The 24303-nt window shown below is 39.1% G+C and overlaps 1 protein-coding gene and 1 pseudogene across 1 annotated transcript in view; one reads left to right on the forward strand and one right to left on the reverse strand.

Annotated features, from left to right (window-relative positions):
• Window positions 1–24303, reverse strand: part of DNAI3 (dynein axonemal intermediate chain 3) — an 85102-nt gene that overhangs the window by 25806 nt on the left and 34993 nt on the right. The window contains exons 11-16 of the mRNA XM_055585313.1: window positions 20524–20613; window positions 18689–18775; window positions 15014–15142; window positions 11904–11977; window positions 9040–9187; window positions 7644–7731 (exon numbers count right to left, since the gene is read on the reverse strand). Of these exons, the coding sequence (XP_055441288.1) occupies window positions 7644–7731; window positions 9040–9187; window positions 11904–11977; window positions 15014–15142; window positions 18689–18775; window positions 20524–20613 (616 nt within the window). The remainder of the gene's footprint in view (window positions 1–7643; window positions 7732–9039; window positions 9188–11903; window positions 11978–15013; window positions 15143–18688; window positions 18776–20523; window positions 20614–24303) is intronic.
• Window positions 201–1188, forward strand: LOC129655206 (heterogeneous nuclear ribonucleoprotein A1-like; annotated as a pseudogene).

Below are 24303 nucleotides of genomic sequence, written 5' to 3' on the forward strand. Positions count from 1 at the left end.
TTCCTTTCTGTCCATGGATGCTGCCGAGAAAGCATCGTTGAAGTCTCTCCCCGCCTCCACTGCCGTCATGTCTAAATCAGTCTCCCAAAGAGCCTGAATAGCTGCGGAAGCTCTTCATCAGAGGACTGAGCTTTGAAACAACTGATGAGGGTCTGAGGAGCCGTTTTGAGCAATGGGGAACGCTCACAGACTCTGTGGTAATGAGGGATCCAAACGCCAAGCGCCCCAGGCTTCGGGTTTGTCACATACGCCACGGTGGAGAAGGTGAAAGGAAGGCCACACAGGTGGACAGAAGAGTTGTGGAACCCAAGAGGGCCGTCTCAAGAGAAGATTCTCAAAGACCTGGTGCCTACTTACCTGTGAAAAAGGTTTTTGTTGGTGGCATTAAAGAAGACACTGAAGAACATCACCTGAGAGATTATTTTGAACAGTATGGGAAAACTGAAGTGGTTGAAATCATGACTGACCAAGGCAGTGGCAAAAAGAGAGGCTTTGCTTTTGTACTCTTTGATGACCATGACTCTGCAGACAAGATTGTCATTCAGAAATACCACACTGTGAATGGCCACAACTGTGAAGTGAGAAAAGCCCTGTCTAAGCAAGAGATGGCTAGTGCTTCATCCACCCAGAGAGGTCAAAGTGGTTCTGAAAACTTTGGTGGCGGTTGTGGAGGTGGTTTGGGTGGGAGTGACAACTTTGGTCGTGGAGGAAACTTCAGTGGTCGAGGTGGCTTTGGTGGCAGCCGTGGTGGTGGCGGATATGGTGGCAGTGGGGATGGTTATAACGGATTTGGTAATGACGGAAGCAATTTTGGAGGTGGCGGAAGCTACAATGATTTTGGCAATTACAACAATCAATCTTCAAATTTTGGACCCATGAAAGGAGGAAACTTTGGAGGCAGAAGTTCTGGCCCCTATGGTGATGGAGGCCAATACTTTGCCAAACCATGAAATGAAGGTGGCTATGGTGGTTCCAGCAGCAGCAGGAGCTATGGCAGTGGCAGGAGGTTTTAATTACTGCCAGGAAACAAAGCTTAGCAGGAGAGGAGAGCCAGAGAAGTGACAGGGAAGCTACAGCTTACAACAGATTTGTGAACTCAGCCGAGCACAGTGGTGGCAGGGCCTAGGTGCTACAAAGAAGACATGTTTTAGACAATACTCATGTGTATGGGCAAAAAACTCGAGGACTGTACTTAATTGTATAACAGGTTATTTTAGTTTCTGTTCTGTGGAAAGTGTAAAGCATTCCAACAAAGGGTTTAATGTAGATTTTGTTTTTGTACCCATGCTGTTGATTGCTAAATGTAATAGTCCGATCATGATGCTGAATTAAATGTCGTTTTTGTTTTTTTTTTTAATGTGCTGCGTAAAGTTAGTCTACTCTGAAGCCATTTTGGTTAACTACCCCAACAGTATGAAGTAAGAATTCCTTCAGGGTGATGCCAGGTTCCATTTGAAATCTATTTACAACCTGCTTTGGTGGAGAAGCTGTTGTCTTCAGAACCTTGGTGTAGTTGAACTGACAGTTACTGTGTTGTGACCTGGAGTTTAAATGGGTGACCATTTAAAGGGTCACCCATGCAAAGTCATGGAGTTTTTATTATTATTAATGACTGTTGGCACATCCTATGCAATATATCTAAATTGAATTATGGTACCAGATAAAGTTTTAGATGGGAATGAAGCTTGTGTATCAGCCATTATCATGTGTAATCAATAAAAGATTTAATACCCTCAAAAAAAATGTTTCCTGAGGGAGTGCTCCCCTGGTCTAACAAGGGGAACCAAGTGTCTCATCCAAGGGTCACTGCTGATAATGCAAAGGAAAAGGCAAATGTGCGAAAAGGAAAAGGCACTGTGGACATAGATTTAAGTTCTGCTCTGTGAGAGACGGCATGGGGGCCTGAGGAGAGAGGCAGGGATGACTCATGTTATGAGTTCTATTCTAGATGCACTGACGTTGTATGGGTAGGGTGGGTTCAGTACAAAGAGACAGTGAGAGACAAGATTTAAGGATTCTCAGCACAGGTGGGAGAGCACACTATGTTATCAAAGGGAGAGTGTGCAACAGGGAAAACACACAGCTGAAGTTAGAGCTTGAGGTAAATTCCTGATGAGAGGGCAGCAAGGTGAAATGCAGCCAGGAAAAAGATCAGAGGAGGGAAACTAAAGAGGGATCAGGAAAATCTCAGAATCCAAGGTGGGAGCTCCAAGAAGATGGGCTTAGTCAATAGCGTTTAATTTGATGGTCAAAGAGGATGAGGCCTGAGAAAAATGTTATCATCAGCTGCATTTATTCAGACTTGCCTGGAATAACTTGGATATGTATAGAATTCAACATCATCCACACAGGTCATGAATTTTCCATCAGCAGCTGCTAATAGTTGCTAACTTTTACTGAGCGCTGACTACATACCAGGCACTAAGCTGTGTGCACTAAACCATATCATTCCATTCTCACAATAATTCCCAAGGTGTTGAAGTGTTAATCCTCCTTCAAGGGTGAGTAAACTGAGGGTCAGAGAGATTAAGTAGCTTGCCCAAGGTCTCACAGATGGTAGCTAATGCTGATTGTGAGTTGATGATAAGCAGTTCTTACAGCTTACATGTATTAGCTCATTTTATCTTCATAACACTCTAGGAGGTAGTTGCTGCTATTATTTGCTCCCCTTAGTTTTATCTCTCTCCTTTCAAACACATGGGGGGAAAAGGCACAGACAGATCTGTTCAAATAATAAATTGTGGCTTTTGAATTTAAACCCAGCATCCAAAATCTACATCCTATTGCTTATAAGAATATAAGGACAGCACCTCAAAAAGCTCTGAAACATTACTCCAAAGACACAGGGGGGAAAGGTCAATATATATGTGATTTTGGTGAAAAGGGAATATATGCAATTAAGCACATATTTTTCCAGAAAGTTTCTACTAGTACCATGAAGCTTTTGGTATCATGAGGAATCGTCATCACCATGAAGGACTTTAGTGCTTTTCTTGATAAGAGCAGATACAACAATTGGGCTCATAAAATCGGCTCCTGAAAATATCTCTCTGAAGATCACTATTTGTTAAAAGAACACTAGAAAAAAACTTACCATGAAAGAAATGGATAGAAAGGACAAAGTGAATAGGATTCACAGAGTTGCTTTCAAAGAATATTCAAGAGAATCTCTAGATAAACTAAAAGATTTAGCCAAGTTAGTTGCTTTGAAATCAGCATTGTCTTATACTTAATATAAATTCAAAATTATAATTTCAAAAAAGAATCCCATTCACAATAGCAAGAGAAGTTTTAAGAAATATAGAAAGAATTCCTTTTTAAGAAAGGAGATTCAGACTGATTGCAAAAATTAAAAAACCTTATCGAAAAGTTACTATTTAGAAGAGCACTGGCTTTTATGGCTCTAACATGGCAGGCAATGGCACCTCCAGTACTCTTGCCTGGAGAGTCCCATGGACGGAGGAGCCTGGTGGGCTGCAGTCCATGGGGTCCCGAAGAGTCGTACATGACTGAGCGACTTCACTTTCACTTTTCACTTTCATGCATTGGAGAAGGAAATGGCACCCCACTCCAGTACTCTTGCCTGGAGAATCCCAGGGACAGAGGGGCCTGGTGGGCTGCCGTCTATGGGGTCGCACAGAATTGGACACAACTGAAGCGACATAGCAGCAGCAACGTGGCAGGCCTGTGGCCACTAGATGGCAACAGAGTACCAGACACAAACTGAAGGAACTCAGGAAAACGATGGTAGAACAGCATGAACCTGTGATTCCTAGTCAGTGAACCCATCATAACAAGCAAAATGTGATAGAGAAGCCTATGAGTGTGTTCTAGTCAACAGGTCCAAATCTGGCCAGAGTAGGTAGATAGATGGCAGTGTGTGCAAGGAAGATCTCAAAATACCATAGTTAGATCTCCAAATCCTGAAAGGTGACTGGCGACAGGAGGCAGGACATGGTCATGCCTTTAGAGATAAGAGGCATATGTTAGAAAGATCCAAGGGGATCACCAAGTGAAAGTTAAATCTTTTTCTGATTTGTGGTACTGTTGACATATCAACTTAATACAGGTAAGAGGACATGGCCAACTATAGTCTCAGATGAGAATTAAAAACATATGCCATATCTCCTTTCTGAGCTGTTTTGGTCAAATACACCTTTTTCTAGGGAATCTCCAAGGGCCATAAGAAGTATATGTTAGAAAGACCCAGGGGGTCAAGTGAAAGACTTAACTTCATGATCTCCTGGATCTTTCTAACACATGCCTCTTATCTCTAAAGGCATTACTATGGCCATGTTCTGCCTCCTGTTGCTGGTCAGCTATCAGGAGTTGGAGCTCTAACTAGGGTATTTGAGAGTCAAACATGACTGCGTGACTTTGGGCTTCCCTGGTGGTTCAGTCAGTAAAGAGTCTGCTACAATGCAGGAGACATGGGTTTGATCCCTGGGTCAGGAAGATCCCCTGGAAAAGGAAATGGCAACCCACTCCAGTATTCTTGCCTGGAAAATCCCATAGATAGAAGAGCCTGGTGGCTACAGCTCATGGGATCATGAGTCAGACACAACTTAGTGACTAAACCAAAAAAATCTCAACAAAATGATTTTGTCTGGAAAGAGAACATTCATTTGATGAAGCTCCTGTTTGATGGCATTTGGGTCATGCTTCAAGTTTTATTTCATATAGTCCCTTCCTTAAGCAGATGCAGATATGGATTTGTCATTTATTTTAGTGTGTGTCCCACCAGAATGTAAGCTCCTTGAAAGTAGGGACTTGTCTATGCACAGATATATCCTCAGACTCTGGCACTTTGTAGGAATTTAATAAATTTCATATCTGTTTTGAATAGACACAGATATGACTATAGTAACAATGGGGAAATTATCCTTTAAAAGTTAAAGGATGACAGTATTTCTAAATAATTCTCTTACCACATTGAGCTTTATGTGCCCATTCCCTATTGTTAGCTGTGCATACACTAAAATGAAATATGATGTTCTCTAAGGAAAAAAAGGTTTCTGTCTCCTGAGATGGTAACATATTTAGGCAATCTTCAGAAAGAGATGGACTAAGAGTCTAATGTAAAGAAATGAAGGATCAATAGAAATTATACTCACTTGAAGAATGTTAAAGTTACAATTCATCTTTTTTTTTTAAATAAGTAGTCATATCTCATAATGCATTTTAAAAAGCACACTTTAGAAAAACCTCTGCTTTGGGTCAAGAAGGAGCATAAATTAGCTTTATTAAAGTTAAAAACTTCTGCTTTTCAAAGGAAATGTTAGGAGAATAACACAATGATTTATTACAGTATAAATCACAGGCTGAGAGAAAATATTTTCAGATCATGTATTTGATAAAGAACTAGTATGCAGATTATATTAGGAACTCATAAGGCTCGAAAATAAGAGATCAAACAATACAACTAAACAATTGACAAAAATTTTGGACACTTCACCAGGGAAGATATACAGATGGCAAACAAATACATGAAAATATGGTCAACATCTTTAGCCATTAGATAAAGGCAAATAAGATAGCAATAGCATATTTTAGTATTCTTGCCTGGAAAATTCCATGGGCAGAGGAGCCTAGTGGGCTACAGTCCACGGGGTTGCAAAGAGTTGGACACAAGCGAGTGGCAGAGCACACACACACACCATATTTCAGAATGATTACATTAAAAGGACTAATCACACCAGCTGTTTGTGAGGATGTAGGAGAATAGGAAACTCTCATATACTGCCAGGGGAAAATGTAAAAGGGTACAAACACTTTGGACAACACTGGTGGTTTGTTTAAAAGTTAAACATACATCTGCCATATGGTCTAATCAGTCCATTGCTAGATATTTACCCAAGACAAATGAAAGCATATGTCCATACAAAAACTTGCATATGAACACTCACAGAAGCTTTATTTATGTCCTAGCTGAAAACAACCCAAATGCCCATCAACAGTGGAATGAATACACATCTGTGGTATATCCATGCAATGAAATACTTCTCTGGAATAAAAAGGAATAAACTAAGGATATGCACAACAACATGGATGAATCCCCAAATAATGAGCTGACTGAAAGAAGACAGACCCAAAAAGTGTAACTGTGTGATTTACAGAAAACTCTAGAAAATGCAAACTCTTAGTGACATAAAGTGGATCAGTGGTGGGTTGGGAGTGGAGGTGGGAGAGGTCCTGGAGGAAGGGATTGCAAAGAGAGTCCCTACAGGAGTTAACTTTTGGAAGTGATGGATAAGCTTGTTATCTTGATTACAATGATGGTTTCACGGGTTTTTAATATGTCAGAATATATCAGATTGAACATTTTAACATGTGCATTTTATTGTATGTTTACTATACCTCAATCAAATGGTTAAAAGAAAAAAAGCCCATACTTTAAAGGCCATAATCGTACCCTTACTATAAACTGGATAAAAGCACTAATACCCTGATGATCATCTTTTTTCATTAGGTTAAAAAAATAAGATTAGGACATTGATAACCTTTTACAAGTTACAGTCTTGGTTTCCTTAATTTTACATTGATAATGATAACTCCCAGCTTGTAGGACTGTTCTGATTACTAGTGTCTATTTTGCTCAGCATTGCACTCCCAAGGCCTAGCATAAAACAAACGCTTCATAAATATCTGTTAAATGAATAAAAGCAAGTGCAATATTAGCACAGTACCTGACCCATGGCTGGAATTCAATCCATGGAAACCAATAATGGAATACAAAGAGGACAAGTTGGAGGAGGGAGCTCTCCTTATTCACCCTCTGGAATGAAGGAGGCCCAAGTACATAAAACACATGCAATGTGTTAATATTGCTTTGAAAATGTCTCTAAAAATTCTGTGATTCCATTTTTTTCTTTTCAGCATGAGGTATTGGGTTGTTTCTATGAAAAATACACCTTCAAGGTGAATTTTGCCCAAGCTTGATATTAGTTATAAGTTTGTCTTATGTATCTTATTACTTAACATTGAACAATTTATAAATGTAAGTCCTTTTGATAAGGCAAATGTTTGGAAAATACTTCAGATGCTAGTGATTCCAGTATACTTTCATTATGTGTTGCTCTCCAGGTGGGATATTAATCCATACCTTTAAGTTTTGACAGCCTATAAGCACACCCTTCAATTACTTCCAAAAGGGTGTACAGGTTGCGATATATTTAAAAATCAATTGTTCTTTCTCTACTCAGTTTTATTATGGTGCTGTATAAACACTAGTTTTCTATTCTGATTGAGAAAGGTGGTTTGTTTCTGAGTACTTCATAATTTAGTTTGCTAGACTTGAGATGCATTCCATTCTGTAGAATTATTCTTTGAGCACATACATATTCATTAAGTGATCTTCATTAAATTTTTTAGTATAATGAGCTTTCAAAAATATATGAATGTGCTCAATAACTACGAAACTGAACTGAACTGAGTTCTATCAAGTCTTCTGGTGTATACAGGCAGTTTTAGTGTGCCTGGTGCAGCTATCCCAGCCATTGTAAAATGCCATACTGGAGGGTTTGCTTTTCTGTATTTTTTTTTCCTACAAATCAGACTATCCCAGCAAGTAGTCACCTTAGACATAAGAAACTACTAACTCTGGAACCTTATTAAATGCCTTTTTAATAAGCAAAGGCAGTTACCTTGTGCTTTGAAAAGGAGATTGTCTTCGCTCAGGCTTAACTTGGTTGGGCAGTGGTCTAAAGTTGTTTCGCCTTTAGACAGCCTTATCTTTTGAGAGAACATATAGGAATGATTACTACCATATATCCTTAAACTGTCCATGGCTGATTTATTCTTGCCTTTCCCTCTGTCCCCACATGGCTATGTCCCTACTTCCCTCTCTTTATCTCTTCTCCATTCTTCCTCAGATTTTGGTTGCTTTTCCCCACAGAAAGCACCTAAACCACAGTTTCTAAAACCGGGCTACTGAGGGGAGCTTGTCTGGGGGCTCATTTCCAAATCCTAAAGTCTCATATGTTGTTAAATTTCTCAAACTGTTTTGTCTTCTGTTTCATAATATCTTATTGTTAGTTTTAATATAAAATAATGGCCTGTTTCCCTGTTCCCTAAATCTTTCAGTTAAAGAAAGCTCTAAACAGTTGTGCAGGACCTTGCACCTCCCTGGAACTGTCAAGTCCCTTCAGGGACATACAAGCCCTTGAGTTCCGCCAGTGGCCCGGGTCTGCTCCAGAATGGGAAACCGTCACACACAACGTTTTCCCCTCATGGCTCCCTCCCCACTTTTCTCCGTTAGAAATTTTGTCCACATGCTAGACAACTAGTCTCAGGTGACCTTTGTTTACTTGTTCCTTTTAAAACTATCTACAGCTCTATAAATCCTGCCTAGAAAATTTCTAATTCTAGTTACTTCATGAATATTCCCACCCCTCTGTGCTTTCCCTTCCACTGGGAACAAATGCATGATAATGTAATTTTAATGATACTTGTAAATCAAAGGAAAATAAAAATATTAAATTTGGAAATAGAATTAGACATTTCAAAGAAAAAGAGCCATCAATGTCAGAAGTTTCTTCATACTTCTCACATGCATCTCATTCACAGCCCTACTTTTCTTAAATTAAAATTACTTTTCTTCAAGCTCTGCCATTGAAGACAACTACAAATAATTCTGCTTTCAGCTACCTTCAGTTTTATTTGGTCATAAGTATTGTGATACAATTCTACTATTGATGGGTAAAACATGTTGAATTTTGGCTATAAGACGGATAAAATTAGCTTTTCTGAGCTAACCTAAGAGCTTACTAATTTTTAAGCAACTGCTATGTAATAATGAATAATTGATTTAAAAAATTGGTAAGTTGCTGCTTGCTTATACATGAACAAATATCCATCTTGAGTTCATGGTAACTGTGATTTCTGTCTTGACCTAGGCAGACATAATACCTCTCAGTGAAAGACTTTATTGGTTGAATGAATACATGAGTTGTAATGCCCTGTGTTAATCTGAGGGGCTCTACTTTTAAACTATATAGTGTATATAAGCAAATAAAATGGACTAAATCCCATGTTACTTACCTTTGAGAGAGGTTTCCAGCTGAGATCTAGATGCAAAAAAGTAGATGGTATATCAAAAGGAATTTCAATACTTTCTTCTTTCTTTTTCTCTGCCTGTGGTTGAGGGGTTAAGGCTTTCTGTGGTCTGATATCCCAAAAGCATATTGTGCTTAAAAAAAAGTTTACAGTTTATTTTTAAACTAAGTACAAAGAAGAGGTATAACCTCAAGACTACCATCCTCGCTGCTATACATTAACATTGTGATTATGGCTATATTTGATATCTCCAAAATTAAGATTTTAATGAAATGGGACTATTTTGCATTTCATATTTTAGAGAATTATAAAGTTTCTGGGATTATTTAATGATTTTGCTAGTATTGAGACTAATATTATCATACATGGCAATTGAATTTGGCAACTGACAATTTTTCTTGTGATGCAATCTTTTTTAAAAAACTTAACAACTTTATTGAAATATAACTCATATGCCGCAAAATTCACCCACTTAAAGTACACTTAAAGTGCTTCCCTGATGGCTCAGTGGTAAAGAATCTGCCTACAATGCAAGAGATGTGGGTTTGATCCCTGGATGGGGAAGATCCCCTGGAGAAGGGAATGGCAACCAACTCTGGTATTCTTATCTGGAGAATCCCATGGACAGAGGAACCTGATGGGCTATAGTCCATGGGGTCGCAAGGAGTTGGACACAACTGAGTGACTAATACTTTCACTTCACTTTCTTTCACTTAAAGTACAGAATTAAGTGGGTTTTAATATATTCATTGAATTGTGCAAACCATTACCATAATTAATTTTAGAAGATTTTATATCACCTCTCCCCCAAGAATTTGTGTACAGATTACCAGTCATTCCCCATTTCCTTCAGTCCCTCCCACCAGCCCTGAGCAACCACTAATCTCCTTACTGTCTCTACAAATTGGTCTATTTTGGACATTTCATATAAATGGAATTATACAATATGTGGTCTTTTGTGACTGGCTTCTTTCACTTAGCATGTTTTTGAAGGTCATTCATGTTGTAGTATATATCAGCACATCATTCCTCTTTATTGTCAAATAATATTCCATTGTATGGACTATACTACACTTTATACCCCTTCATCATTTGATGGACTGATGAATGAATAAATAAAACTGGGTTACTTTCCCTTTTTGCTATTATGAATAATCCTGCTATGAACATTTGTTGATAAGTTTTGTGTGGGTGTAGGTTTTCATCTCTCATGGATATATAGTAAGGACTTGAATTACTGGGTTACATGGTAGCATCTATGTTTAATCTTTTGAGGAACTGTTAAGACTGTTTTCCAAAGCAACTGAATCATTTTTGAGAATTCCAATTTCTCTACATCCTTACCAGATGTATTATTTGTCTTGAAGATCCCAATTTCTCTACACTGTCAACAACACTCACTATTTTTTGGTCTTTTTTATTTTGGCTATCTAGTGTGTGTGAAGTGGTATCTAATCAAAAGTGATTCTGATTTGCATTTCCTTTGTTGGTGTAATATCTAGGAAATCGTTACCTAATCCAAGGTCATAAACACTTATATTTATGTGTGTCCATGTTTTTTCTAAGAGCTGTCTAGTTTTAACTCTTACATTTAGCTCTTTATTTCATTTTCAATTAATTTTTAAATATAAATTTATTTATTTTAATTGGAGGCTAATTACTTTACAATATTGTATTGGTTTTGCCATACATCAACATAAATCAGTTAATTTTTGTATAGAGTGTGAGGTAATTCTTTTGCAGGTGAATATCCATTTGTCCTAGCACCATTTGTTGAAACATGATTTTTCTCCACTAAATTACCTTGGTACCCTTGTTGAAAATCAGTTGACCACATACATATGGGTTTATTTCTGGGTTTATCTCTTCTCTGAATCTTGAACAGTTATACAATGATTGGAACTGATCCCTTCTGATGGAAGAGGCTGGCCACTCATTCTGGCTATTCACCATATACATAGTGAGCTATAGGTAGATGATGTATTTGTCTTCAAAGCCTCATTTCCTCGATCCATAAGTATTTTTTCAGGGTTATTGACAATATAAAAAGAGTTAACCTGCTAAAGCATGTATTACAGTATTGGCATAAACTTCCAATAAATTAATTTTGTTCACTTAAGGTAACTATAGTCAATTTCTGTTGCTTGTAATCACAGAACCTTACCTAATACATATCCACAGGATTAATTAATTCAAGTTATTTATGCCTTCATCTGCCATTCCACAGCTGCTTCTGCTGCAATAGTGCCTAAAGCTTAAGGGGTCATGATTTCTATGGGGGTCAAAGCTATTTGGAATTGTAAAGTTTTGCTAGTATCTGGATGTAGATAATACTATTCCCATTCATATGTCCTACTTCACTATGAATTTTCAGTTCTATAAATTGAGGGATAGAAGTCTTAAAAATAAACATTTTTCAACATAGTTACTGAATTATTTATAAAAACACTTGTAATAAATGTTCAATAAAAAGTGCAAGACTCTTCCACCTTCTAAAAGAAACTTTACCAATTAAATGTTGTCATCTTCATAATTGTGAGATAAAATTGAATATAAACAAACATTGCAAAATTACAAATATATGACTATGAAGAACCAGAATAATTATGGATGTTTATACAATACTACCAATCATGAAATCTAGTTCATTCTTTTTACAATATATCCGTATCCATAATAAGATTTTTTTTTAAACCAGCAACAATGTAAAATTCTGTCCTTTAGTTAACCAGGCTTAATTGCTGCAACAAAGATTATTTAAGGAACAGAAGAGCACAACAATGTAATAAACATCAGATGAAGATTATACTGTTTGAAAACAAATAGGTAATGATTAAAATAAGACATACCAGTCTGCCGAACAAGTGACAAGTTGACAGGATATTCCACTTCGATTTTCAAAGACATTTCCCAATCTGTTAATCTATTTTTAAAAATGCTAGAAATAAGTTCTGTGTACCTAGAACAGTGATGACGTTTTTCTCAAAGCTTTTTATGTTAAAATTTTTTCTTCTTTAACATTTTTTAAAAGAACATAACACAAACACAGAATTTGGAAACTGGAAGGTTTTGAAATCAAATATAATTCTGACATACATCTTTTCCAGTCCTTTTTCACAGAAACATTTTTACATTTTAAAATTAGTTTTAGTTAGTATGAATATAAATTTCCATCCTAAGATTTTTCAGTTACTGCAATTTGAAAACTTACCTATGTAGTCATAAACCATTCTGGTTTTTAATATATACATGATGTGCCATAACTTTATTACTATTATTATTAGAAATGTAATAGAAATGTATTAGAAATGCAAAATGTAATAGAAAAACAGAAATGCATTCTGTTTTTCACTGTTAATTATGGAGCTGAACATAGGTGCTTTTATGAGATTGTTAAGCAGGTAAGATCAATAGATGAGAGGCTTGGTGTTAAATTAGATACAGCATGCAGTGGACAGTGGGCACCTGCACTCTTTCAGTAATTAGCAGCACAAGTCTGCTAGCACACAGAGGAGTCCAAGGAGGGTTGGTGGCTTAGAGTCCCGAAGGTCCACGTTTCCAACCAGCCAGCCCTCAAATGAGGTGAAAGATTTTTTGTGGCAACCTATGACAGCGCTAAAGGAGATCAGCCCTGGGATTTCTTTGGAAGGACTGATGCTAAAGCTGAAACTCCAGGACTTTGGCCACCTCATGTGAAGAGTTGACTCACTGGAAAAGACTCTGATGCTGGGAGGGATTGGGGGTAGGAGGAGAAGGGGACGACAGAGGATGAGATGGCTGGATGGCATCACTGACTCGATGGACGTGAGTCTGAGTGAACTCCGGGAGTTGGTGATGGACAGGGAGGCCTGGCGTGCTGCGATTCATGGGGTCGCAAAGAGTCGGACGCGACTGAGCGACTGAACGACTGAATGACTGAACTGACTGACTGGTGAGAGCGCTACTCTCAAATCAACAGGAAAAATGACTTTTCCCAATGCCCTACCTACCCGATAGAACTGATGAGCAAAACGGCAAAGGTGGAGGGTTCCAGCAGCAAATAAACAGTAACAGTAGGGGTGGGAGAAGGATACAGGTGCTGCAGCGCTAAGGCCTGTTGGCATCCCAGGAGCGAGGACCCTGGAAACCTGGCTGACTGCTGTGGCCTGAGCCCAGTGAGGTTCACTTACAGCTGTCACCTTCCACTGTGATTGATAAACAATCAGGAACCCATGTTTCCTTCCCCTCTAATAAGGCTTCCCTCTTGTAGGAAGCTCAAGACTCCAGACTTGCACTTACTCTGGCGCTTTATGCATTAATGATTGAAAAAAACAAAACAAAACAAAACATAATCATATTATGAAAGTTTGGGAAATAGAAGTTTTTAAAATCAAATATAGTTCTACCCTATATCCTTTTCCAATCTTTTTCATGGATACACTTTGACATGATTTGTCAAGATACGCATGTGACTGTATCTTAGGACACAATTTGGATTATTTCTTTGTATAAATTCCCCAAATTTTGTATTAATAGTCAAAAACTTTGAAAATGTGAATGATTTAAGAACCACATTGGCTAATTGTATTCTAAAACTTTTATACTGAAACCAGTAATGTTAGAGTTTATTGATTTCACCATTTCATCTTTTCTAACACAAGATAATACTTGAAAGTCTCATGTAAGAATTAAATAGGCCCAAAATAATACATTATTGTTGCTTTATGAATAATTTCTTTGATTATTAGAAAGTCTGAATGATTTTCCTGTTTATCTGCTAATTGTTTTTCAGTATATGTCTTTAGCTTATTTACTGGAAAATTTGTATTTATCATATTTGGGGCAAATGTTTTTCTTCATTTTGCTACTTGCTCTTTATTTTTTAATTAAAAAATTTACATGTGCATATTTTAAATTTCTTTCAATATTATTTAGCTTAGAAAACTATAGAATCCAGGATTATGATATTCTGATTCATTGTATTTATTTTGGCCCATTAGAACTTTGAAAAGTGATTGTATTTTTGCATAATCCACTTGAATACCCTGAAGGACGAATCACCCTTCATAACGCTGCTGCTGCTGCTAAGTCGCTTCAGTCGTGTCAGACTCTGTGCGACCCCACAGACGGCAGCCCACCAGGCTCCCCTGTCCCTGGGATTCTCCAGGCAAGAACACTGGAGTGGGTTGCCATTTCCTTCTCCAATGCATGAAAGTGAAAAGTGAAAGTGAAGTCGCTCAGTCGTGTCCGACTCCTAGCGACCCCATGGACTGCAGCCTACCAGGCTCCTCCATCCATGGGATTTTCCAGGCAAGAGTACTGGAGTGGGGTGCCATTGCCTTCTCCCTTCAATTCTTCAATATTCTTATCTTTTAATTTTTCAAAGTACATAGTAGACCCCTAGTTCCTTGAGGGAAACATTTGGGAGGATTATTAGTTTTCAGATTCACAAACACCAGACTTTGCAGGTAAAGCACAGAACTACAAAGTGAAACTGCAGCACAAACGCTGGGCAGTCAGCCAGGCTCACACGGCACAAGTGTCGAGAGTTTTCACCTATCAGCCTCACGATGCACTCAATTCAAGACCACTTTGCAAAATGACACATTATCACATGTCACAGATCTTCAGAGTAGTCCGCTCTAAACAGCTGAAACCATAAAATTTAAATTCACGAAGGTGTAAAATATTTGTTTCTATTTTTACAACCTTCATTTTCTCCATTATTGTATTATATCAGTGTTGACACTACCTACATTTTTTAGTGGCTTATAAACCATGGAAATTGAAACTCTGGCCTTCTTCTCATCCCCAAGTCAGATCTTGGTTTGTCAACAGTGACACAGTGTGTGATGTTTAGTTCCTGGTAATTCACAATTTAAATGCAGATAAATTGTTTACTTGAAACATCCTCTTTGAACAAAATTTTCCAAAAACCTACAAGTCAGCAGGAGAAGAGTATGAAGCCATCAAGACTCACCTCAAATGTATCAGGCAGCCAATGTATATCTGTAATTACTTTCCTATGTCCACTTTCTATTGAGGAGACTGCACAGTGTCTGATATATATTGCTTCTTTATTACTCTCTGGTTCAAGGAGAAACATAGGCTGTAAAATGTTACAAGAAAGTTATGTGCTAATTTCAGAGAGCTGATGAAGGAACTCATACTTGACCTATCATTCCAATTAAAATCAATAATATGAAGAAATACCAGTTCAAGGAAAAACATAAATTAGTATTTCTATGTATTATATAGTTAGGTAATTAGATTATCTTCTTTCCGCTTCAGTTCCCAGGGAGCTTTTCCAGGCGAAAATACTGGAGCGGGCAGTGGAAGTGATGCTCTATGATGTTCTAGAAGAAAGCCTGAAGTAGTCATGTGAAGATACCGCTAGGAGACACAGGTGGAGGTGCACCTGTAGAGTCAGCAGCCTGGGGAAGCCTGGGTCAAAAGCCAGCATTGCCCCTCAAGTATGTGAGTGAAGATGCCTTTGGATGATCCCACCCCAAGTTATCAAGTAGCCCCCTTCTTCAAGATGCCAGTCTCCCCCAGATGAAGCACCAAAGAGAGTGGAACAGAAACAAGCCAACCCATTAAGCCCATTCTAAAAGCCTACCCACTGAATCCACGAGCATAATAAATGTTTTAAAAAGTACTTGTTTTAAAGTACACATACACACACACAAAAGAATACTGTAGCGGGTTGCCATTTCCAACTCCAGGGGATCTTTCCGACCCAGGGATCATCTCTGGCATCTCCTGCATTGGCAGGTGGGTTCTTTACCACTGCCCCACCTGGGAAGCCCCTAATTAGATTAGCTTCTTTCCACTTCAGTTTAGTCTAAGATTTTACCTCTAAACTTTTTACAAGAATGAATGACCCCTACCCAAAAGAACCAATGAGATCCCATTTTTGAAGGAGTATTTTTTTTAAGTGCACAGAAGACCACATCCATGGTTTCTTGGTTAGAGATCTATGATGCTCAGGTTGAAGGACTGGGGATGGGAATGTACAAATGGTAGGTAAGTACTGAGCTGGGAGCTGAGGCATCTCTTCCCAGACCTCTTGGCAGAATCCACAGCTTCACAAGTCAGAGCATATTATTACCAGGAAGGACTGTAACTCATTTTATATGCAAGAAAATCAATGCTTGGGGGTATTCGGGGATAGGGGAACATACCCAAACTCAGGAAACTGTGATCTAAAGCCTAGTTACGTGGAGTTTCTCTCCAGTGCTTTTTCAACTGCATCACTTTAGAGAATCCCTTGGCTCCTTTATTTAACAACTGCTACTGCTAAGTCACTTCAGTTGTGTCCGACTCTGTGCGACCCCATAGATGGCAGCCCACTAGGCTCCTCTGTCCCTGGGATTCTCTAGGCAAGAATACTGGAGTGGGTTGCCATTTCCTTCTCCAATGCATGAAAGTGAAAAGTGAAAATAAAGTCGCTCAGTCGTGCCCGACTCTCAGCGACCCCATGGACCACAGCCCACCAGGCTCCTCCGTCCATGGGATTTTCCAGGCAAGAGTACTGGAGTGGGTTGCCATTGCCTTCTTCATTATTTAACAACAGTGACCACAAAAAAGAACTCATGGGATAGACAGTACTATCTGTTTTGTGGTGTTTTTAATCAAGGGCCTCAGTTCAGTTCAGTTGCTCAGTCATGTCTGACTCTTTACTACCCACTAACTGCAGCATGCCAGGCTTCCTTGTCCATCACCAGCTTCTGGAGCTTACTCAAATTCATGTCCATTGAGTCAGTGATGCCATCCAACCATCTCATCCTCTGTCGTCCCCTTCTCCAGGGTCTTTTCCAATGAGTCAGTTCTTCGCATCAGGTGGCCAAACTATTGGAGTTTCAGCTTCAGCATCAGTCCTTCCAATGAATACTCAGGACTGATTTCCTTTAGGGTGGACTGGTTGGATCTCCTTGCAGTCCAAGGGACTCTCAAGAGTCTTCTTCAACACCACAGTTCAAAAGCATCAATTATTTGGCACTACGCTTTCTTTATAGTCCAACTCTCACATCCATTTGGAGAAGGAAATGGCAACCCACTCCAGTGTTCTTGCCTGGAGAATCCCAGGGATGGCGGAGCCTGGTAGGCTGCTGTCTATGGGTCGCACAGAATCAGACACTACTGACGCGACTTAGCAGCAGCAACAGTTCACATCCATACATGACTACTGGAAAAACCATAGCTTTGACTAGACGGACCTTTGTTGGCAAAGTAATGTCTCTGCTTTTGAATATGCTATCTAGGGTGGTCATAACTTTCCTTCCAAGGAGTAAGCGTCTTTTAATTTCATGGCTGCAGTCACCATCTGCAGTGATTTTGGAGCCCCCCAAAATAGTCTGTCACTGTTTCCATTGTTTCCCTATCTATTTGCAGTGAGGTGATGGGACCAGATGCCATGATCTTTGTTTTCTGAATGTTGAGCTTTAAGCCAACTTTTTCACTCTCTTCTTTCACTTTCATCAAGAGGCTCTTTCGTTCTTCTTCACTTTCTGCCATAAGGGTAGTATCATCTGCATATCTGAAGTTATTGATATTTCTCCTGGAAATCTTGATTCCAGTTTGTGTTTCATGCAGCCCAGCATTTCTCATGATACCAGTTAAATAAGCAGGGTGACAATATACAGCCTTGGCATACTCCTTTCCTTATTTGGAACCAGTCTGTTATTCCATGTACAGTTCTAACTGTTACTTCTTGACCTGCATACAGATTTCTCAGGAGGCAGGTTAGGTGGTCTGGTATTCCCATCTCTTGAAGAATTTTCCACAGTTTATTGTAACCCACACAGTCAAAGGCTTTGGCATAGTCAATAAAGCAGAAATAGATGTTTTTCTAGAACTCTCTTGCTTTTTTGATGATGCAATGGATGTTGGCAGTTTGATCTCTGGTTCCTCTGCCTTTTCTAAATCCAGCTTGGACATCTGGAAGTTCACAGTTCACGTACGGTTGAAGCCTGGCTTGGAGAATTTTGAGCATTACTTTACTAGCGTGTGAGATGAGTGCAATTGTGCGGTAGTTGGAGCATTCTTTGGCACTGCCTTTCTTTGGGATTGGAATGAAAACTGACCTTTTCCAGTCCTGTGGCCACTTCTGAGTTGTCCTAATTTGCTGGCATATTGAGTGCAGCACTTTCACAGCATCATCTTTTAGGATTTGAAGTAGCTCAACTGGAATTCCATCATCTCCACTAGCTTTGTTCGTAGTGATGCTTACTAAGGCCCACTTGACTTTGCATTCCAGGATGTCTGGCTCTAGGTGAGTAATCACACCATCGTGATTATCTGGGTCATGAAGACCTTTTTTGTACAGTTTTTCTGTGCATTCTTGCCACCTTTTCTTAATAGTTTCTGCCTCTGTTAGGTCCATACCATTTCTGTCCTTTATTGAGCCCATCTTTGCATGAAATGTTCCCTTGGTACCTCTAATTTTCTTGAAGGGATTCCTAGTCTTTCCCATTCTATTGTTTCAAAGGCCTACATAAAAGCCAACTCAAAATGTGCTTGCAGCAGATGCGAAGACAGGAAATAATATTTTTTTTTCTGTTGAGTCTTTGTTTAGCTTGGCAACCTTGTCATATACTTTTTGATAAACTCCTGAATGGAATAAACTTGCAGGTTAAAAGTTATAAACACTAACCTTGAGAGTGACTTTTTTACTTCTACTACCACCTGCCTTGATATTTTCTATTCGATCTGCATGTGCAGTAATATCCCACATGACAACCTAAAAGAGAAATAAATATTATTATAACATATTTTTAGGAATTAGCAAATTGAGTCTTGAACATTAAAAAAATCTATTGGTACTGTATGCACTCTGATAAATCAATCACCTCGGGAGGATAATAAAAAATAGCCTATATCTTAAGTCAGTAACTTTTAAAGGTAATATAGAAAAGTTTTGTTCTCTATAAAAGCATTTTCAGCTCTTTTTTGTGCTTGTGTTAATGAATGCCAAAATTTTTTAATCCAAGATACACATCATGCAGTTCTCTTTGCTTTGGGAACAGCTCTTCCTCTGTTTGGAGGAATGTACTGATTATGGGGACAACTACTTTAGACCCAGGAGAAAAGTCTGTTCTCCAGAATTAAGTACAAACACCCCAAATTGACTGAAAGGCTAGGAAATGATGATTTCTATTTCACTGAATATCACGGCCAATTCCAGGGCCTCTCAGGTGGTTCAGTGGTAAAGAATCCGCCTGCCAAGCAGGAGACCTGGGTTTGATCCCTAGGTCAGGAAGATCCCCCTGGAGAAGGAAATAGTTATCTACTCCAATATTCTTGCCTGAAGAATTCCATGGACAGAGTCTGGTGGGCTACAGTCCATGGGGTTGCAGAGTCAGACACAACTTAACAACTACACAGCAGTAGCAGCAGCATGGTCAGCTATGAATTTGCATATACATCAATGGTCATTTTTTGAAAAATCAGAATAAAGTAGAATGTGCAATGCTAGAATAATTTTCAATGATTAAAAGTCATTTCCATACACTAAAATATCAGGATTATAAAATTGTGGCTGATTTTATTTTCATCATTTGCTTTTCTAAAGTATTCATATTGATGTATGGCAAAACCAATACAATATTGTAAAGTAGTTAGCCTCCAATTAAAATAAAAAAATAAAAATAAAATTAAAAAAAATAAAATATTCTGAAAAGTTGTGTCACCTTCTCAATCAGTAAAGAGGGCAGTATTCGCGGGGCTTGGAGGATGTGCTCTGGATCCTCATTATAACTACCAGTTATTGTTGAACAAAACCATGGAAGAAAATTAGTTTACTTAGATGTTTTGGTTCTCGATAAGTGAGCATGGATGACGCAGTCATTTACATTTCAACCACAAGAAAGCTTTCCTAGCCACACGATAAAAGATCATTATACCCTTGTAATGGTCAAATTCTCTATATCACAATGAACTTAAACTTTGATCATAAAATAGCTATAAGCTTTTTGTTTTGTTTTGTTGGATAAACAGGCAACTGGAAGAGAGAATCTAAGTTTTATACAAATTATATAATTTTAAAAAGGTGTCAAATTATACACACATAAATTCAGTGATATAGGTATGTTTTCCAGAGAATTCTGTCTAAATCCTGGATCATTCCCTAACTCCTACCCCTAGGGAAATTTCAGAAGAGGCCTCCTGGCCAAGAGGTATTATGCTTATGGTTTTTGTTTTTCCATGGAATCTTATGCAATGTATGGTTCTAGTTCAGCAGCACAAATAGATCTGACCTTGTTTTCTTCCAGTTACCATATAACTGGGTTACCCTGTGGATATCTTGAGCCCAGATGCCATATCTACTACATTTTTATACCCCAGTTCCTGGTATGGTGATTGGCATGCAATTGGCATGCCTTTCCTCTGCTGAATTGAACCCTTAAGTTCAAAAAAAATAACCAGTCAAAATGTATAACAGAATGCTGCCTAAATTAATAAAGAGCTGAAAAAAACCCCCAGATGTACCTGTCCATTTATGCAGCCGCCAGCAATGATATTAGGGTCAGTCGGACAGAACTGGAAGCAGAAGATGTCATCTGGGCTTTCCAGCATTAACTAAGGTAAATCCCCAAATTCAAGAGAGAATGAAAAAAAGTATTATGATCATAGCAATGAAATAATATTAATAAAGTCAAAAGTCTAATTTTATGGTTATTTATAAAAACATGCACATGGAGTCCATTCCCAGAATTCTACCCCCGGAGAGGAAGCTGCTTTTGCTGAATTTTATTCTGGACGTTGATCGTGCACATGAGAGCAGGGTTAAGGGGACCTGGTCTCCCCTCCTCCACCCTCCGTGGGTCAATGTTATATATTTTTTTTAATAAATAAAGAGACTATGAAATCAGTGCTTCTGAAAAATGTGGAGAGCAAGCTATGGGAGGTCAGGATATTTGTATGATTTATCTCCATCTATATATACTAGCATGGCACAGAATGAGCACTCAAAAATAAAACATGTGAACAAAAAGAGATGATGGAGTTGCCAGTGATATTATTTAAAATTTTAAAGTAATACAGAACCCATAAACAAAATCAAGTGTCTGGGGAGTAGGGAGGAAGCTCTGCAAGGAATACAACAGTGTGAGGAAATAGATGTACTAACCATAGTTAGCATCTGTGCTACTGTGCCACCACCAAGCTCGACACTTGCATGGTTGTCATTCTTCTTTAAACATTAATGACCAAAAATATAGGTTCCAAAGGTCACTGGTTTACCAGCACTGAGCTTAAGATTTCAAATTGGAATTGGAATGGATTATCTTGGGTTTTTTGGTATTTTGTGAATTCTAGAGAAAACTCTACTTTTGAAAATAAAATCTTTTAATACTTTCTTATAGTTTTGATTAGAACAAAGAGAAAATCACTTGCATTATATCTTTAAGAAATTATTTGCATATCTTTTTAAAACTATTCTTGAAAATAGAGGAGAGGAGAGCGTTTCTTTGCTCTTCCTATTTGCCAGGAGGTTCAGCCACACTTCCATGGCATGGACTGGAGAGTAATTCTACACTACTGGAAAATGCTAGAAAACCCCAGTGAGAGATGGCACCATTCTTGTGGTAAGTAGGCCAAGGAGGAAGAATGACAGAACTGTCATTTTGATCTCAGTATCTATAATAATTAAAGCATCTAGACTCTCTAGCAGTAAAAATTGTCTTTATTCAGATGAATTAAGGAAGAAGGAATAGGGGAGGCTAAGGCTGGAAAATTCTGAAAGAGATGGGAATACCAGAGCACCTGACCTGCCTCTTGAGAAACCTGTATGCAGGTCAGGAAGCAACAGTTAGAACTGGACATGGAACAACAGACTGGTTCCAAATAGGAAAAGGAGTACATCAAGGCTGTATATTGTTACCTTGCTTATTTAACTTCTATGCAGAGTACATCATGAGAAACGCTGAGCTGGAAGAAGCACAAGCTGTAATCAAGATTGCCGGAAGAAATATCAATAACCTCAGATATGCAGATGACACCAACCTTATGGCAGAAAGTGAAGAAGAACTAAAGGGCCTCTTGGTGAAAGTGAAAGAGGAGAGTTGCCGGGGTCCAGCCTCGGCTGATCCAGGGTATTCGAAGCGGGGACGGCGTCGGCGACCTATTTATATTTATTTATTCATCAAAGATTCAAAGAGTAATAGAATGAGGATAGCTCAGTGAGGAAATTCAGTGGAGAAAAGCGGCTGAAATAAGGATAGCTCAGTAGGAAAATTCAGTGGAGAAAAGAAGCTGAGTGGCTTGGTTTACGCGGAAAATCAATATAACCCGTGACACCAGGTTAGCTCTGACCACGGAGGCCGCAGGCGCCCTCTCGAATAGCGGAAGGTGCCCCACCTTAGACACCTTCTCGAGTGGGTCTTAGAAGCCCAGGCAAATAAATGGTCGCAGAGGACATCCGCGCTCCAGATGGACACTCAGCTGGAATTTGGGAGAGAGAGTGACATGGGGAGACCAAGTTTCAGTGAACAAGGCCCGCACTTTATTTTCTAAAGTAGTTTTTATACCTTAAGTTATGCATAGAGGATAATGGGGGAAGGGGTAGAGTCATGCAGCAAGCCAGGCTTTTTTCCTGTAAACTTATCATATGCAAAAGTTCAGGTGATAGACATCATCTTCTGGCCCGGAGGCCTGTTAACATTTTAAGAAACTTATCTTTCTCTAAAGGTGATTATTCCAAAGTCAGGCGCCAGCCTTCCAAAAAGCATTGGACAAAGCTGCATTTTACATTTCTATACACCCATTATATATCAATCAATACACTGCCAAGGACACAGTAGGTAAGGAGTATGGAGACTTAGCAGCAAACATTGGCCCAACAAGTGAAAAACCCTTCACCAATACATTTTCTAATCAATCTTTTAACTACTCAAAGGAATCTGTGTTTAGGCAGTTTAGAACATCTCCTGCCTCTCACAGTTGGGAGGCTCTGAACAATCACATGTGGCCGGAAAAACCCATTCAGGCAGGCTAGAGGATTTCCAAAGGAGTTTGTAGGTTAAACACTGTCACACCCAGGAATTATTAACTGGAGCTGTGAGCTAACTCTTTTTTCAGAGAGAGGTAGTGGGGGACAGCCCCCTGTAAAGTCAGAGGTGTAGGTGAAAGCACAAAGCAGAAAGTAGGCAGACTCTGGTTTTGGGGGTAGATGCTCGAGAATTTCCAGGGGGACTCCTGAGGCTCGATCCCGCCTTTGCGTATGCCGAGCCTCCTTCCTCATGACCTTTGTCATGGGCGGAGTGCTCACGCTGGCTCCTGGCAGTGATAGAATTCCAGTTGAGCTATTACAGATCCTCACTCAATATGCAATATGCTGGCTCCCAGCAGAGAGTGAAGAAGTTGGCTTAAAGCTCAACAGTCAGAAAACTAAGATCATGGCATCTGGTCCCATCACTTCATGGCAAATAGATGGGGAAACAGTGGAAACAGTGTACAACTTTATTTTTCTGGGCTCCAAAATCACTGCAGATGGTGACTGCAGCCATGAAATTCAAAGACGCTTACTCCTTGGAAGGAAAGTTATGACCAACCTAGATAGCATATTCAAAAGCAGAGACGTTACTTTGTCAACAAAGGTCCGTCTAGTCAAGGCTATGGTTTTTCCAGTAGTCATGTATGGATGTGAGAGTTGGACTATAAGGAAAGCTGAGTGCCAAAGAATTGATGCTTTTGAACTGTGGTGGTGGAGAAGACTCTTAAGAGTCCCTTGGACTGCAAGGAGATCCAACTAGTCCATTCTAAAGGAGATCAGTCCTGGGTGTTCATTGGAAGGACTGATGTTGAAGCTGAAACTCCAATACTTTGGCCACCTGATACGAAGAGCTGACTCATTTGAAAAGACCCTGATGCTGGGAAAGATTGAGGGCAGGAGAAGGGGATGACAGAGGATAAGATGGCTGGATGGCATCACTGACTCAATGGACATGAGTTTGGGTGAACTCTGGGAGTTGGTGATGGACAGCGAGGCCTGGCGTGCTGCGGTTCATGGGGTCGCAAAGAGTCGGACACGACTGAGCAACTGAATTGAACTGAAGGCTTATTAGGGAAACTTTAGTTACACAATGCTTTATAGAAACAAAATATTAATATATTTAAGTATGTTGAAAAAACTTAATTTAACACTATAAACTCCCTCCCCCTAAACAGAACTCATCTTGAGCAGACATTGGAAACTGAACACTGTGGGGGGTAAACCCAGCCATTAGTCTATTTTATTTGGATTGCTGTGTGTTTTGGTTTAGTTTTAGT

Source organism: Bubalus kerabau, chromosome 6, assembly GCF_029407905.1.
Source record: "Bubalus kerabau isolate K-KA32 ecotype Philippines breed swamp buffalo chromosome 6, PCC_UOA_SB_1v2, whole genome shotgun sequence".
NCBI lineage: Eukaryota > Metazoa > Chordata > Mammalia > Artiodactyla > Bovidae > Bubalus > Bubalus kerabau.